Source organism: Rattus norvegicus, chromosome 3 (assembly GCF_021556685.1).
Source record: "Rattus norvegicus strain SHRSP/BbbUtx chromosome 3, alternate assembly SHRSP_T2T, whole genome shotgun sequence".
Classification (NCBI taxonomy): domain Eukaryota; kingdom Metazoa; phylum Chordata; class Mammalia; order Rodentia; family Muridae; genus Rattus; species Rattus norvegicus.
The window spans coordinates 106850605-106867781 of record NC_141536.1 but is presented as its reverse complement, the minus strand read 5'-3'; the positions used below and the strand labels follow the sequence as shown (position 1 = coordinate 106867781).

The 17177-nt window shown below is 39.3% G+C and overlaps 2 protein-coding genes across 22 annotated transcripts in view; one reads left to right on the top strand and one right to left on the bottom strand.

Moving 5' to 3' along the window:
- The window catches only part of Ganc (glucosidase, alpha; neutral C), a 52608-nt gene extending 50380 nt beyond the window's left edge, over nt 1-2228 (bottom strand). For 4 of the 7 annotated variants that reach the window (XR_015681297.1, XR_015681298.1, XR_015681302.1 and 1 more), the window contains exon 1: nt 1080-1878. Coding sequence is in view for 2 of the 7 variants with exons in the window: in XM_087648105.1 (XP_087504231.1) it covers nt 1080-1108 (29 nt within the window). In the remaining 5 variants the exon portion in view is untranslated. 7 annotated transcript variants of the gene reach the window in all.
- Nucleotides 2046-17177, top strand: part of Tmem87a (transmembrane protein 87A) — a 45780-nt gene continuing 30648 nt past the window's right edge. For 10 of the 15 annotated variants that reach the window (XR_015683245.1, XR_015683246.1, XR_015683243.1 and 7 more), the window contains 6 exon segments: nt 2046-2219; nt 3359-3419; nt 8380-8465; nt 11724-11837; nt 13782-13835; nt 13925-13969. Coding sequence is in view for 10 of the 15 variants with exons in the window: in XM_087653603.1 (XP_087509729.1) it covers nt 2064-2219; nt 3359-3419; nt 8380-8465; nt 11724-11837; nt 13782-13835; nt 13925-13969 (516 nt within the window). In the remaining 5 variants the exon portion in view is untranslated. 15 annotated transcript variants of the gene reach the window in all.

Sequence of the window (17177 nt, the reverse complement as noted above, 5' to 3'; positions counted from 1 at the left end):
GGGTGGCAGACTGTGAGCTGCAGAACAAAATCCTTCTGTAAATCTACCAAAATGAACAACAAAGTATTTTCATGGGCTTGGTCTGAAAGTTATAGAAAAGCATTGCCAATTACAAGGAAGGGACTTTTAAGATAAGAGCCACACCACCAAAACTTGAAATCTATTTAGAGAGTCAAATATTTTCAGAACATATACTCCCTGAGAGTTTAGACCTGAGGACATAGTGTACTTAAATGTCCTGTTAAAGTCTAACATACAACCACAAGATAAGGCTCCAAATCCTCAAAAAAAAAAAAAAAAAAAAAAAAAAAAAAAAAGGACATGTGCAGGTGCTAGAGTCAGAATAGGAATACACAAGAAGGAAAAACTGCTAAGAGGATTCCAACAATCTAGAGGCTAATATCCCTTAAAATCAAGTTTCCCGAAGAACTGTATCTGGAATAAAATGTAAGAAGATATAAGTTACTACTGTTTATATGTATCTCAATCAGCCTTTCTCTGGTTAAAAGAGCTACAAGCTATAAGAGGGGTGGGAAGCACTAGCTTTGGTGAAGAGGTGTGGCTTCCTGCACCTGCAGTTAGCATGTCCATGACTTTCAAAGAAGCTAAACTATAAAAATAGGTCTGGAGAGATAGAAAACACCTAGTCATGCCAAGAAACTTTTATAATTAAAAGAAAAGAAAAAAGAAAAAGAAACCCTTGTTAAACTTGGTTTTTAGTACGGTTTATTTTAATCCAGTGTGCAAACAGGGGGAACTGTCTCCAGTTTCAAAGAATGAGCCTTGGAAAGGTTCAGGAAGAGATGGAGCCTCCTAAGTGGGGGGTGGGGGGCAGTCCGCTTAAAATCCACGTCCTAGAGTTTGGAAGGCAACCTTCCCACTGTTATCTAATCCTCCTGAAAGTACTTTTTGAGAGGTTAGCTATTAGCATTACCCAAACCCCTCCAGAACCAATAAAGAACAATGAAGCAACTAGCATTCAAGGAAGAGCTTTTAAACGTTAAGTGAAGCCATCAAAGCTAGATTGTTTTTGGAGTCAGTTCTTGGGGTGGGGGTGGAGGATGGCATTTGCCCTTTACCTGATTTCCTTTTTCTCAGGTGTTTCCATGGCTTCCCTGTTAACTCTGCCTGGCTCCTAACTCTCAGGTCACAGCTTCAGGCGATCTTTAAAAACCCGGGTAACAAGCAGGCTTGCTAAATTATAACCCGTACTTCATCACAGTCCTCTTCAGGCAGAGGCCAATCTTGATTTTTTTTTTCCCCAACCTGGGACTTTCTCAAGCATAAACCAGCGTGTTTGCAGGGATAATAATACTTGGTAAATATTTCTTGGTTTAGAGTGGCTGATGAACCTTGCTTTTATTGGCGGAGAAGATGTGCTCGCTGCCCTAGAGGTTAAAATCTAGAGTGTGAGAAACAGGAAGCACCAATAAGGGCCTGTCTCACTCTACAATACCGAAAGCTGACCTGACTGATCTCTCCTCACTTTTTAAGTGGAGAGTGCCTCTGGACGCTGGACGCTGATGTTGCCTGTCAAACTATGCTGCAGCTGACCCACAGTCTTTCAGGGTCAAACGGGACTTTGGAGCTCATGAATCGTTTCTACTCCAGCCCTGTCAAATTCTAGGTTCTGTTTTCGCAGCTCGACAGCCAGAGAACTCAAAACTGGATGTCAATCATGCATCCAGTATGCGCGCTTCTACAGACGTCTCACCGGCGCCTGACCTTGATTTGGAAAGGATGAGGGGCAGGAAGAAGTTGGAAGAGCAAAGACTTGACCGACGCACTGAGTTCCTTTAACGGCTGGAAGAACAGAGGGAAGCACCAGATCTCAAAACTCTGGTAGTTCACCTCCAGGTCACGATAGCAGCGAGAAAGGAAGACGCCTGCGCAATAGGCTCAAAGTTACCGGAGCGCTCGGAGGGTCGGAGGGAAAAAACTCCGCAGTTTCAAGGACCCGGATAATCCCGCCCACAGAGCAAAGCCGGAAGAGAGTGGGACGAGCCGGAAGAAGGCGGGACTAGCTAGCCGGAAGAAGGCTCAATGCTTTTGGTAGGCGCTCTATGGCCGTGAAGATGGCGGTGGCTGCGTGGCTTCAGGTGTCTCCTGTTATTTTTCTTCTTTTAGGGGCGCAGCCGTTCCCATTGTCGTTTCTTGGTGCAGGTCCAGCACCCGTGTTTGCTGCGGATAGATCCAAGTGGCACGTACCGATGCCGTCGGTGAGTGTTGGAGTCGCTACTGAGTCTGGAGAGGGTAAGAGGTGGGGCTACGGTGGCCCAAGGGGTCCAGGAAGATTTTTCGAAAGTCGGGTTCCGAAAGTGGGTGGGATAACCAGAGCGTCGGAGTAGCTGCAGAAAGGGTCCTTCCTACCTGCCCAGAGCTGAGAGTTGCGCCATTTGCTGTAGACTAGGAGGAGTGTCAGGTCCAAGCGTGTTCTTACCGGGAGAGTAACAGAACTTTCTGCGCCGAACAGGAGAGAAACTTAATACACTGGTAGACGCAGTAGTTTCTCTTTCAACTAGAATGTTACAAAATCCAGCAACCTAGGTGTCGAATGAAAGGAATATGTGACTAGAAGACTATTTTTAGCTGGTGTGTGTGTTTGTAAAAATAGTTCTATGGATGAAGTGGTTTGGTTTAAACTTCGAAATGTTTTTATGATTAGAAGACTTGGGGATTTAAAAAAAATGCATTTTAACATGGGAATGGCCAAAACGAAACAATTCAGAAATATTACGTGGTAAGGATAGTCTTTCTTTTGGATAGTTAACTGCTCCGTTGACCCATTCCCCTCCCAGTTTTAGAGTCTCGTTTGACTGACAAAACCACAAAAACCAGATTTAAGTGAGAACTGCTTTAAAAACAATTAGCCATTTTGCTGACCTTTTTGCTTCATTTTTTTTGTCCTGTTCACTGTACATTTATATTGCAAATATTACAGCTTGGATTCACGTTAGTAAAGACTTTTGGGTTTTGAATTGTAGTTTTCTATTTGTTGCTGAAATGATTAATAGTTAAGTCCTTTTAAGTTTAAAAGTAAAACTGCTGAAAGGTTACTCAAAGTAATGATCGGTTATTCTGAGGAATGATTCGTGAGTTAAAAAAGAAAAGGGACTGTCCATCTCACAAGCACTTTTAAGTTAGCTTGAAGTTTGTAGCAGCTTCCCACATAGGCTTTATGGCCTGCTGGGAGGGGCAAGAGCCAATAGTTAGGATGTAATTGACTTTCACTAAAAGAAATGTTACTGTCTTTCTGATTAAGAAAATTAATTTGAATATTTTATAAATGTAGGTATTCATATTCTGTTTTGAAAATAGAAATGTCCTGATGTTAATTATCTTTCTTTTATATTTGCAGGGGAAAAGTTATTTTAATTTTGGAAAGATTCTCTTCAGAAATACTACCATCGTACTGAAATGTGAGTTTTTAAACTTTAGTAAGTTATTCGGGCCCTTTAAACTTAGAAAATTATTCTCTGTCTGGTTTGCTTCTGTATGTGTGTGTACTTATATGCATATAGGAACACGTGTGAAGGTCAAAGGTCAATTGCTGTGTCTTGCTCAGTTGCTATCAGTCCTATTTTTCTGAGACAAGGGCTCTCCCTGACCTTGGAGCTTGAGGATTGGCTAGACTGGCTGACTAGCACGTCCCAGGGATCTTCCTGCATGTTTCTCCCCAGCACTGGAATTAACAGCATGGATCACAGTTTTACATGAATACTAGGGATCTGAACTCAGGTCCTGATGCTTGGTGTGGCAAGCAAGCATCTTACCAACAAAGCCATTTCCCTAGCCCCTTAATATATTTTTCTTTTTCTTTTTTTTTTCCGGAGCTGAGGACCGAGCCCAGGGCCTTGCTTTTGCTAGGCAGGCGCCCTACCACTGAACTAAATCCCCAATCCCCCCTTAATATATTTTTAAGTCCAGAAATGTAATAACCTGGCATTGTTTAGATAAAAATATTTAGTATATAAAGTCCGATCTGTGAGTAATATTCTGAGCACTTATATGAATTTTTATTGTCTTGTTTCTCAGTTTGCCATATTATGTGTAGATACACTATTATATGTAGCTTATCTTACATATTTGTATTGCATACTCAATGTATACTTTGTTGAATTCCTATTGAGTTATATTATACAGTGTGTATATATTATATAAATTATATATTTAATCACATTTCAGCTTAATAATTTTGTTTGTCGAGTGCTTGCATCGTTTTTAGTCTGTTCTGGGTCAGAACAAAATTTTGTTCTTGTTGCCTATCAGCTGTTTACTGAAAACATGGCCCAAGTTTGTGAGACCATTGACTAAGATATTCAGACTGTTTACCAAGGGAGTGTTTAACACTTGAAGGAACATTGAGTTCAGAGATATTACCAGGAAATAGGCATTGTATAGAGGAAAACCAGTTTTTCTAGTGAGAGAAACACAGGATCTGGAGCTAAACTGTCCCATGTGTATTAAAACCTAAAACTTCCTCTTAGTTCTGAAAGGTTTTTTGTTTTTTTTTTTTTTAAGAAAGTTCATGATCTTGGGTAGCTCTGTTTTGAGGTGGGGATAGTATTCTAGATCATCGATGTCATGTGACCCTATTTGTTTTTTTGTTTGCTTTGAGACAGGATTTCTCTCTATAACTTTGGCTGTCCTGGAATTCTGTCTGTAGACCAGACTGTCCTAGAACTCACTGAAATCTGTCTACCTCTGCCTCCCAAGTGCTGAGATTAAAGGTGTGCACCACCACTGCCTACCAGGCTTCTCTGTTTTTTTGAAAAAGGTTCTTACTAGGTAGCCCAAGGCCAGCCTTAGACTCAATTTCTCAAGTGCTAGGATATTAGACATAAACTATCCAAATCTTGCTCCATGTGTTTTTTTGAGCTTGCCTTTCTCCCTGAAAATGCAATAAAGTCATAGTTGGGTAATTTTATTCTTTTGTTTAATAAGTGGTTGTAAAATAACTTCTGTGTGCTGAGTACTCTTAAGTAACAGAGAAGTGATAGAAAACCTCTCTTCTCTCGTTGAGCATACACACTAGTGGGAGTGAAAGGAGTAGGTAAATTCCTGTGAAGAATATACTCATGACAGCTTTAATTGCCAACAGCACAGCTCAGAATAACTTGGGAAAAGAATCTGAGTGAGGGGTTGTCTAGATCCGGTTGGTCAGTGGGCATGTGTGTGGAGAGATTGTTTTGATTATGTTAATCAATGTGGGAAGTTCCATTCCCTGGGTTTGGGTCCTGAATTGTGTAGGAGAAATCTGAGTTGAACAGCATGAATGCCTGCATTAATTCCTCCCTCCTTGTTTTTGAGAGTAGATATGATGTGATTAGCGGCCTCTAGTTTCTGCTGCCTAGACTACTCCTTCCAGTGATGGAGTGAACCTGGGATTTCATATTCAAATAAACCCTTTCTCTCCCAACTTGCTCTTTGAGGATGTTTTATCCAGCCACAGAAAAAAAGCTTGAATAATACTACATCCGTGAAAATGTCTCCTAATGACTTAAATTTGATTTGAACCAATTTACTCTGGTCTGGTAAGGTTGGTTTACTGGCTGTTACTCATAGCTGTGAGGAATGGAAGGCTGTAGTTGTAGCACACCTTGATGATGTGTTGTACTCCTCTGTGTACTGCCTTTTTCTAGTTTGTTTTTGACCATACGGTATTTCACCAAGTTTAACAATCTACATATTTTTAAATGTCTTCATTTTGTTGTTTTTTGAAAGATTCAAGGCTCCTTAAATCTTGTTTTTAGTTCTTCTTTGTTATCCCCGTAGTTTCTCATATTTATCCAGTCTCTGAGTTTATACTTTATGATTATGGCGTCTGGCTTCCGTAGCGCAGGTGGGACCATGTTCTTTGTCTCTCAATGCTTGTAATTCAAAGTTCTAAACATGTCTTACCTGTCCTTTAATACTTACTTCTGTGTTTGTAACAAAATTCCCAGCTTATCTTTTCCTAAGGATCTAAAAAATTCCATCCTACTATCCATCCGTCTGTCCACTTATTTCCTGTATGCTTGTGAATGAAGGCATTGCATGGTGCATGCGTAGAAATCACTTTACAGAGTCATTGTCGTCTTCTACCATGTGGTTCCTGGGAACAGAACTAGGCACTTTAGACTCATTCCCTGGCCCACCTTGCTGGCCCTGTTTTCTGATTTTAAAATAACAATCCCTATCTTTTTATGTTCTCCCCTGTTAGTAGCCAAATTATAGTTTTTTTATCTTTTCCATAAATTCTCAGCTGGTCAGATTTTTGCATACTCTAATACAGCTCTGCAAAAACTGTTAGACATTTTAAAATTAGTGTAGGGGCTGGAGAGATGGCACTAGCTATCCTTTCAGAGGACCCAGGTTTGATTCCAGCACCCACATTTCAGTTCACAATCATTTGTAACTCTAGTTGCAGGGATCTGACACCCTCTTCTGGCCTTTCTGGGCATCAGGCTCATTAATGGTACATAGATAAAACAGGCAAAATAACCATATACATAAAATGATAATTAAAAAAAGTTTTAAAGGCTATTTGAGAAAACCATGTAAAACAAAACTAGAAACCGTTTTTTGCTTATTTTTATTATCTTAAAATTTCAATTATTTTTTGTTTTTTGAGAGAGTTTCTCTATGTAGTCCTGGCTATCCTAGAACTCACTATGTAGACCAGACAGGCCTGGAACTCACAGAGATCTGCTTGTCTCCCAAGTGCTGGGAATCAATATGTGGGTTACAGCTTCCTGGTTGCATCTTTTGTTGTGAATTAAAGTAGATTCCGGGGGCTGGAAAGTTGGACTTGTGGTTAAGAGCACTTGTTCTTGCAGAAAACCCAAGTTCAATTCCCATTATCCCACATGGTGATTCACAACTGTTCATAACTCTAATTCCAGGATACACATGATATAGACATACATGTGACAAAACACTCATATACATAAAGTAAATAAATAAAAAAAGATTCCTAAATGTATTCATACTGATTTTTTGTTATGCTTGCAAAGATTAAGGAATCTTTAGTATTTTGTTTCATCCAAAGCTAGAATCAAAGAGGAAGTTTTGATTAGATGTTTCTTTTGTTATAAGCCAAAAGTTAAATTTTAAATGCAGTTATGTGTGGTTTTTGTTGTTGTTGTTGTTGTTTTTGGAGACAGTCTCATGAAGCTGAAGTTGGCCCTGAACTCCTGACCCTCCTGTTTCCACCTGCTAAGTGCTAGAGTTCCAGGCAAGCAATGCCTAGCCCTGCCGTCGTGCTTATGTTTGGCGTGTTTGCACACAGGAGTCTGGCATCTTGCTCTCCTCTCCCAGGACAGTTGGACTTACCTTATCACATCTTAGGAGTGGTGCTTTGGTTCTTTCAAATATCAGGTTCCAAACTGTGGGGTTTTGTTGTGTGTATGTGTAGTGTGTGTGTGTGTGTGTGTGTGTGTGTGTGTGTGTGTGTGTGTGTGTGTGTTCGTGTTCAGGTGTTTGTGTGAGCCTGTGCAGGTCAGAGAAGGATATCTGTCAAGTGTATATCTGTCTGTCTCCACTTTATTCCCTGAAACAGAGTCTCTCACTGAACCTGGAGCTAGATTGATGGTATCAATAAGGGTAGACAGTGGTTGTCAGATCAGATTCTCCAGAATTGGAGTGACAGACAACCATGAGCTACCATGTGGATGCTAGAAACTGAACCTTGGTTCTCTGGAAGAGCGGCCAGTGCTCCTAACTTCTGAGCCATTTCTCTAGGCCCCTTTGTGCATTCTTGCCAATTTTCAAAGACCAAGCCATGAATTTTCTCTCAGTGGGTCTGTTTGAAAACCATTTAATAATCAAATATTATGCTATCTCTGATAATGTTTTTCTGTATTTCTCCAGTAAAATTGTGGACTTTTAAAAGACCTTTGACCATTTGTTTTTCCCCATTCCTCTCTTAATCTAACATCGAACATTTGTATGTGTGTGTTCTGCCTGGTAAATACTTGAATACTATAGAAGTCTAGAAATTTGAGGTTTGGGACATAGGAATAGACCTATAGTTCCAAAGAGAATAAAGAAAGAAAACCTGCTTAACTACAATTTCTGAGGGAGCAGCAATGTTATCTAAAGGCTACCTAGGAATCTGGGAATGTAGCTCACTCCTGTAATCTCAACACTTGGGAGCCTGAGACAGAAGGATGGCAATGAATTTGAGACTGGCTTACCCTCAAGTCCTGCCTCAAAACAAACACAAGAAAAAAGAACAAAACAGTTCTTTGTATGACCTGAGTTCCTTATGTTTAAAGAAGGAATATTGAGTATCTAAGCTAGGGAGGAAAATAAAAAGAATAGAAATTGATAGAGAGATGCTGAAAGACTGCTTCATTTGGAACCCCCTCGTGTTTACAATGATTTCTTCTTTCATAGTTGATGGTGAGCCTTGTGACCAGTCTTTGAATATAACCTGGTTTCTGAAAAGTGCTGATTGCTACAATGAAGTCTACAATTTCAAGGTAAAGAATATGAAATTAATAGACTTTTCCTTTGACTTAATGGTCATCTGGTCCCAGCCTCCTAACTTTACAGAAGAAAGAGTAGTATGTGGTTGTGGCCCATCAGAGCTGAAACCATAGCCCATGAGTCTCAGTCTGCAGACCTGTGTCAGCAGTTTTCAGGCTTTCAGAATTCATAGTCTTTTAAAAAATTATGGGCTTAAAAAGCCCTTTTTAAAAAATTTTTTTTAAACATTTGAGTTTGTTGTGGTGTTTGTACACACATAGCCATGGCATGAGTATGAATGTCAGAAGACCATTTGTGTAGGTTCTAGGGATTGAACTCAGGTCACCAGACTTGGCAGCAGGTTTCTTAACTTGTCGAATAATTTTTCTGGTCTTCCTCGAGGCTTTTGTTTGTTTGTTTTTCTCTTTTAGAAATCAAAACAAAGGTTGGAGAGATGGCTCAATAGTTAAGAGTACTGGCTGTTCTTCCAGAGGACCTGAGTTCTGTTCCCAGGACTCACATGCCAGCTTACAACTTTCTATAATTTCAGTTCCAGGAGATCTGATGCCCTCTTCTGGTCTCCATAGCACCAGGCATATATTTGGTGCACAGACATACATACAGCAAAAATACCCGTATACATAATATAAAATAATTTTTAAATAGAAATTAAAACAAAATATTGAGATATTCGTTATTTTAAAGTAGCAACAATAAGCTCATTATACATTCATTTAACATTTTTTGTGTGTGTTTTTTTTTTTTTTTTTTTTTTTTTTTTTAGAAAGGGTTGCTCTGTGTAGCCTTGGCCATCCTGGAACTCACTCTATAGACCAGGCTGACCTTGAATTCACAGATCCACCTTCCTCTCCCTCCTGAGTGCTGGAATTAAAGGCATGTGCTATTACTACCCAGTATAAGTAACATTTTTAATGAATATAATTTTTAAAAGTTAATGGATAAGCCAAGGGTGGTTTAAGAATTAGAGATAGGAGGGTCAGGAATTCAAAACTAGCCTTGGCTTCATAGTGAGTTGAAGGACAGCCTGAGCTATATAAAAACTTGTCTCAAAGGAAAAAAAGTCAGAGAAGAGTAGCAGTGTGGTCTTTGAGATGTCTTTAATTAAGATCTGGCATGAGAGAGGACAGGCCCTTGTACTGCATTCTTTCCTCAGTCCTGTGATAAATTGCTTAGATTGAAGTATATGTTGAGAAAATCTGACTTCATAAAGACATATGGTTAGATGATGTTTATGTGACATTTTCATGTAATTGGGATTTTTTTTTTAATACTGCAACTTACTATGTGGAGTTTCTTTTCTTTTTTAAAGATTTATTTATTCATGTGTGGGAGTACACGGTAGCTGTCTTCATTCAGACACACCAGAAGAGGGCATCAGATCCCATTACAATTGGGAGCCACTATGTGGTTGCTGGGAATTGAACTTAGGACCTCTGAAAGAGCAGTCAGTGCTCATAACCACTGATATGTGGAGTTTCTTAAAGGTTAATTGAAATGCAGGGGCTGAAATTGTATTAATGAACTTCTTACATTTTATAATATAATGTTCCCAGGTGTTTATTGGGAGATTTTATTTTTATTTTGTGCTTCTGTATTTTTTTTTTTTAAGTGTATGTATACCACATGTGTATACAGGCCAGAAGAGAGTGTCAGAATCTCTGGGAGTGGAGTTACAGATAGCTGTGGCATTGGTGTGAGTATTAGGAATTGAACCTGCGTCCCCCAGAAGAGTAGCCAGCACTCTTAAGTGCTGAGCTGTGCCTGATTTTATGCAGTGGGGATGTAAACCAGGGCTTCATTCAAGCTAGGCAAACATGGCCAACTATGCTACATCCCCAGCTTCTGTCTTGAAGTTTTACAGGGGTGTTGGTGACACTTTTGCTTTCATTATACAATGTTGGGATGAGCTCTGTGTTCAGAGCATATATCGCTCTTGCAGAGGACACAAGTTTTGTTTTGAGCACCCAGTCGTACAGCTCAAAAGTGCCTATAACTCCAGCTCCAGAGGATCCAAAGCCTGTAGCTTTCTCAGGCACTACCTGCTTTACACAGGATTACAAGTTTATATTTGTATCTCTGTGTGTGTCTGTGTGTTATAATACATATACATAGATATGTTTGGAATAATATAGGAAGGAGTGAAAGTACTGAAGAATTTAGAGAAATGATGACTCTAGAATTTGGTTTAAAATTTTCTCTTAGTCATAAATTAAACAGATGCTAGAAAGTTTTTATATTTGGAACTTCATGTGATCTGGTCAAGAATTTAGGTCCTGTTTTCATAAGACATACAAATAGTTATGGAGATGGGACTGGAGAGATGGCTCAGCAGTTGGTGTGTACGGATCTTACAGATGACCTGGCTTCAGTTTCCAGCACCCACCCTGCTCAGAGCCAAGCTGCTTGTGACTGCAGCTTCAGGGATCCAAGACTGCTGAGGGCGTGCATATGTGTACATAATCATACATAAACTTACACATGTGCACTCACACTTGTTTTTAAGTATGGAGACGATGGTTGAAGATACGATATATTAGAGCCTTTCTGATGAGTGTGGTTTAGATATGGGAGAGAAACCACAGAACTGATAAGTGGTATTTTCTTCTGTAACTATCAGAATGGGCTATGATTGGCAGCAACAGTTTTACATCCTAAGCTTATGAGCATAAATGTTGTAGATTTTGTTGATTTGGTCAAGTAACTTAAATGTATTTTTATCTGATAAAGACTCTTTGTATCTGAAAGCTTACTAGTGTCCCCAGAATTGTTAGAGAATTACCCATTTTTTTGTGAGCCAAAGACTAATTCTGTGATTATTTTAAAGGTGTGCATATGTGTCTAAGTGCATATGTGTGCAGGCCAGAAGACAGCCTCTAGTGTTGTTCAGATGCCCTCCACCTTGTGTTTTCAAGACAGGGTCTCTCATTGGCTAGCTCTTATCAAGCAGGCTGTGCTGGCTGGCCAGCCAGTGAGTCCTAGACCCACCCAGTTTCCACCTGTTATGTCCTAGGGTAGCAAGGACACCCCCCCCACACACACCCCCCCAGCTTGTTTTACATGGGTTTTGAGGCTCACCTTCAAGTGTTTGTACTTTGACAATGAGCACTTGAGTAACTGAACAATGTCTCCAGGTTTCTCCTGTTGGTTTTTAAAATGGCAAAGTTATATTTTTACTACAAGTTGACTCTTTGTTGTTCTCCAAACACCTGATTGCATCAGGTGAGCTAAACTTTGTATCTTTGTTTTTCTAGGCAGATGAAGTAGAGACATACTTGGAAAATCTCAAGGAAAAAAAAGGCTTGTCTGGGAGATACCAAACATCATCAAAAGTATTTCAGAACTGTAGTGAACTATATAAAGCACAGGTAAAACTCTTGACAGTGGTTAGAAGGGAAGAGAAAAGGTGAAGAAAAGTAATGTCTGAATCTCTCCCGTGTCCATTGTTTATTTGCTAGTTCTGTCTTCTAGAAGAGATTTCGGTACTCTGAAGGAAAGCTGCACTTTGCTCTGTGTTATCAGCAGATTCTTGTAAAAGTTACATTGCTACCTTAACCATTAAGGCTAGATTGGGTGGCTCTGAGTTCATTTATGTTGTCCGCCATCACCACTGTCCCTTGCAGACTTTGAGCCTACTGAACCGAGTGGCATCTGTACCATCCAGTCTTCATGTATCCCTCCTGCACCATGCTCTCCTCTAGTCTGGTTTTCATCCCTAGGAGTTTGACAATTCTGGATTCTTCATAGAGGGATTTGAGTACTGTTCTTTTTGGTATGGGCTCTATTTTTTAGGCTCACCTACCTATGTTGCAACATATGCCCCTTTTAGGGCTGAATTCTAACATATGTTTATAGCACATTCTATTTATCTACTCATCTGGTGATGGTTATTTAACAAAGCAATTTTTTAGTTGATATGTCTTCAGATAACTAGAGGTTTTAGATACCATTATACATCTGAAATCAAAAGGGCATTGCTACTTTAGGGTTGAATTCTATACCTTGTTTGTGTGAAGAGTAATATATACAGAGTGGAATACTATAGATGACTATACATTTATTAATGCTTACATAGATATAATCACATAAATGCTATTTTTATGTGAAGTAAGTGTGTGTGTGTGTGTGTGTGTGTGTGTGTGTGTGTGTGTGTGTGTGTGTGTGACCATGCGTTTACAAGTGGAGGCCAGAGTTTGACATAGTCTGTCTTCATTCACTTCTACCTTATTTCACTTTATTTTACTTTATTTTTTGAGACAGTGTTACTCATGGTACCCAATACTTGTTGCTTTTGGTAAATGGGGTGGCAGGTGAACTCCTTGGGTGGGGTTGCAAACTCATACCACCATGCTTTGCTTTGTATGTGGTTGCTGGGGCTCCAAGATGAGGTCAGCATGCTTGAACATCAAGCATTTTCCCCTCTGATCCATTGCCCATACCTCAAATTCAGTTGTTTTTGTTTTTTTTTTTTTTTTTTTTTGGTTTTTGTTTTTTTGTTTTTTAATTTTAGAAATGGCAGATAGCACCAGTTTTTGGATGGAAAATGTTTAGAGTATAGGAAAGTCTGTTAGCAGCAGCTTCACTTTGTCTTTGTTTCATTTGCTTGGAGACACTTAGCAGATGCTGCAAAGTAGCAAACAGTGCAGCAGAAGGCAGGGTATCTGTTCAGTTTCTACAAGTAGCGGATTGAGGATTATAATTTAATAATTGACAGATGAGTGATAATTAATTTTGAGGGTCTTGTCATAGCTTAGACCTTATGGAGTAAGTAGAAAAATGTTTAAATGATACAAGATTGATGGCAAACAGAAGAAACTGTAACATCAAGTAATTCTCTCTTCATCTTGAAGGGTTGGTTGGATTTGATTATAGAAAGCTGCTTGCTGCATCCTGTTACTCTCAGGTCTGCTATAGTCTTTTTAGAGCCATAGGCTACACCTCTGTTGGTAAGGGTTCCTGCCTTCAGTCTAATAGAAGCATCGGATTGCACAATCCAATTGCTGAGGAAGGAAAATACCTCAGCTCCTAATGACCTAAGGCTCGTTCCTCATTCTGCTGATGTCCCCTCCCTCACTCAGACACACCTGAGTGTCCAAGGATTTGACATTCGTAGTTGCCCTGCATGGAAAGACTGCGAGCCAGGCCATGCTCAGCAGAGTTTTCTCCACTCATTTCTAATTCATTGGAAATTTTTTTGTCTGCTGATGATGTTATTTTTTTACTACAATGGTGTATGCTTTGCTTTAACCATTTCTAAGTATTTTGTCCTACAGTTTTGTTATTTATACATCTTCAATTTAATTGTTTTATAGAGCTTTTCTGGGGATCTTATGCATCGACTTCCTCTTTTAGGAGAAAAACAGGAGGTAATTATTTATCCTTATATATTTCTGTGAGCAATGTAAAAACTGTAAGTTAATTTTCTTAATTTTCTTTTCTTTTTTAATGTTTAAAGGCTAAGGAGAATGCAACAAATCTTACCTTTACTGGAGACAAAATTGTAAGTATTTAGGCATTTGGGGCAGTAGTGTATATGTTTGATGTTTGAATAGTTTTCTTTTGCTGTTGTAACATTTAAGAAGGAAATTAAGACTAGAAACTGCACACCAAAATAGTGGTAATGGCTATTTCTAGGTGACACTATGAGTGGTTTTTATTTCTTCTTTGTATTTTCTAGATTTTTTTTAAACAACAACACCAAAATCCTGTATTATCTTGGGAATCCTTCCCCTCCATCAATAAATATTTGTAAACAAGAAACCAGTTCAAAAAATTTAAACCTAGTCTGAATTATCTGTGATAGAATATAATTGGAAGAAACTTTAGGAAATTGAAACAAGGCCAAAACTAGTTACTTTTATAAATACAGTTGGGTGGAGGCTCATTTATAACTATTTTCTGGGGGCCAGAGAGTCAACTCCGCAGTTAAGAGTACTTGCTGCTCTTCCAAAGGACTCACATTCTCTTTGGTTCCCAGCAGTCTCAGCTGGCGCACAGCCACCTGTAACTCTAGCTCGACACCTCTTTCTGGCTGCTATGGGTACTCATACACATTTGGCAGACATTAACATAGACACACATGCATATGATTTTTTTAGTAAAAGAACATACTACTAATTCCTTAAGAACATTTCCAGTCTAAAATATAGAGAAAATATATAGCAATTGTTTTAGATCATCTTTTTCACAAAGCTGTTAAAGTTTTAAATTTTAATTTTTTAGATTTTGGGCTTTCTTCACTTCACAAATCTGACTTTATAGACCACGCAAGCCTCCTAAGTGCTGGGATTGCAGGCCTGGACCACATTCCTGCCTTTTGTCTTTAGTTTTGTAACAATTTTGTTAAATATACTATATATCACACAGTTACCCTTTTGAAGTATAAAACTTGGTGGGCTTAAGTGTATTCACAGGTTATAAAACCACTAGTGTTGAGCTTCAGAATTCTTAGCTCTGAAAGTCTGTCCCCACTGTCAGTCTACACTGCCCCTCTCCCATAGTCTCTGTCCTCAGTTACTAATTGTATAATAAATGACCTTGTGTGGGGCTTCTTTCCCACTTTAACACTTTTGCCTTAACCTTTCTTCCTGTCTGCTTAAAGCACTAAGGCCTATCAGGGATGAGTGATGAGGGCCTTCTCAGTTCTTTCCTGGGTCTATGCATAGCCCTGCACATGTCATGTGTGTGGCTGTCAGATTTCCAGGGGTACTTTAGAGTTCAGAGTCACAGAGGCTCTCCATTGTATAATTTTTTTCCTTTTATCTTTTTGTTCAGCTTCTTGATACGTACAACTGCTTATGTCATACCAGGCAGCTGTGATTGTTAACAGTTTATATTGAATGGTTTTGACAAGTGTTGTAACTGAGTGATTCTATGTCAAGTCAGAGCCAACCCCTTAGAATAGAGGATTTTAGCAACTTGCCAGTCAGCTCAAGCAAATGGATTTTTGGGGGACCTCTAAGCCTGTTTTGCCTTTTCTTGTGGCTGGCATATAGTTGATCATAAAAATTTAATCCCAGCATTCAGAGGTAGGTAGATCTCTGTAGATTCTAGGCCAGACTTGTTTGCATAATGTTGACTGTGTTATAGATCCCATTGACAACTGTACAATGACATTTCCACCATGATACCTTTATACGAGGTAGCTTCAGGGCTTTAACAATTCTCAGTTCTTTGCCTTTCATCTCTCCATCCTTCCTAATTCCTGACAAATTGCTGATCTTTTTACTGTTTATGTAGTTCTACATTTTCTGGAGTATCACCTGATCATAGTCAAATGACTATAGCTTTTTCAGATTGTCTTCTCTGTAATGTACATTTGAAGTTTTTAAGTATTTTCTGGTGGTTAGGTAGCTCATTACTCTTTAGAGTGAGTAGTATTTCACTGTCTGGTAATCATTCACCTTTGAAGGACATTTTAATTACTTTTAAGTTTTAGCTGTGAACATTTGTGTGAGGTGGTATGGATATAGATTTCCAGTTCATTTGGGTGAGTGCCAAGGAGCATGATTAATGATAGTTTGATAATAGCATGCTAAGTTTTGTGATAATTCTCACAGCTTATTACTTCATTGAATATAGAATGTATCAGAGACAGAATTACCCATGTAGTATATCTTTCAGAGCATCTGTGTTTAGATCACCACATGCAACTTTCGTTGATCTGTTAGCTGGGGTAGTGCATTCATGTCATGGTGCACAAGTGGAGGTCAGAGGACAATTTTATAGAGCTAGGTTTCTCTACCTTTATATGGGTTCTGGGGAATCAAAATTAGGTCACTGGGATTCTGCAAGCAAGCGTCTTAACTGGTGAGCCGTCTCACTGAAGCAAGAAGCTGCCTCATTGCTGTGGTAGAGTGCTATGGTGTTTAAATCACCACCTATTGCTTCCCAGATCAGGCAGCATGAGTTCTGGATAAATTGTTGGTGCCAGGGATGTAAATACAGAATTTACTAAAGGATTGTGGCTATGTTTTTGTCTGGACTGACAGATCCCTGACTTGCCTATGTTCTGCTTGACGCAGCATTCCCAAGGCCAAGTGGCATCTTGGTTGTTTTGCTAAGTATATTTAGAGACAAAAACTCTGGGCTGCAGCATCATAGGGAGAATGGGTAAGCAATAGGTGAGAGTACAAAACCTGTAAAGAGCAGGAACAGAAGGAGATAATTTGAAGAGCTCTTGTGTATCCAGGATAGGACACTGCTTTGAAGAGACTAAGCTAGCTTTGATGCTGGCTGGCCTTCTGACTGCACACACAGAGTAAAGGCTTGTCTCAGTTTGCAAGAACTAGGACTGGACCTTTTCTCTTTATCTTTTTAGCTCCTGGTGTTTAGGAAATCTTACTGAAGTAGTAGCCAGTCTGTCAGTTGCAAGACTTGGCTGGGGCTGTAGCTTAGGGTAGAATGTTTACTTTACCAGCATGAGGTCATAGATTCAACCTCCAGAACTGAAAACAGTGACAGGAAGGAAGGAGACAGGTAGGCAAATGAACAAGCACAGATGTTGGGAGCCACACAGGACTTTTTGTATGGAATTTACACAAATATTTTAAGAAAAGCCACTAAGCAAATAAAACTTTAGAACACCTGTCCCCTTCTGCCTTCAGTGATGGGCAGGATCTTCTTTCATCTAGAATGTTCTTGTTTTCTGTAAACAACTATGAGTTATGCAAAGAAAGTGGCAAATTTAAATGCAATTTCTAATTTAA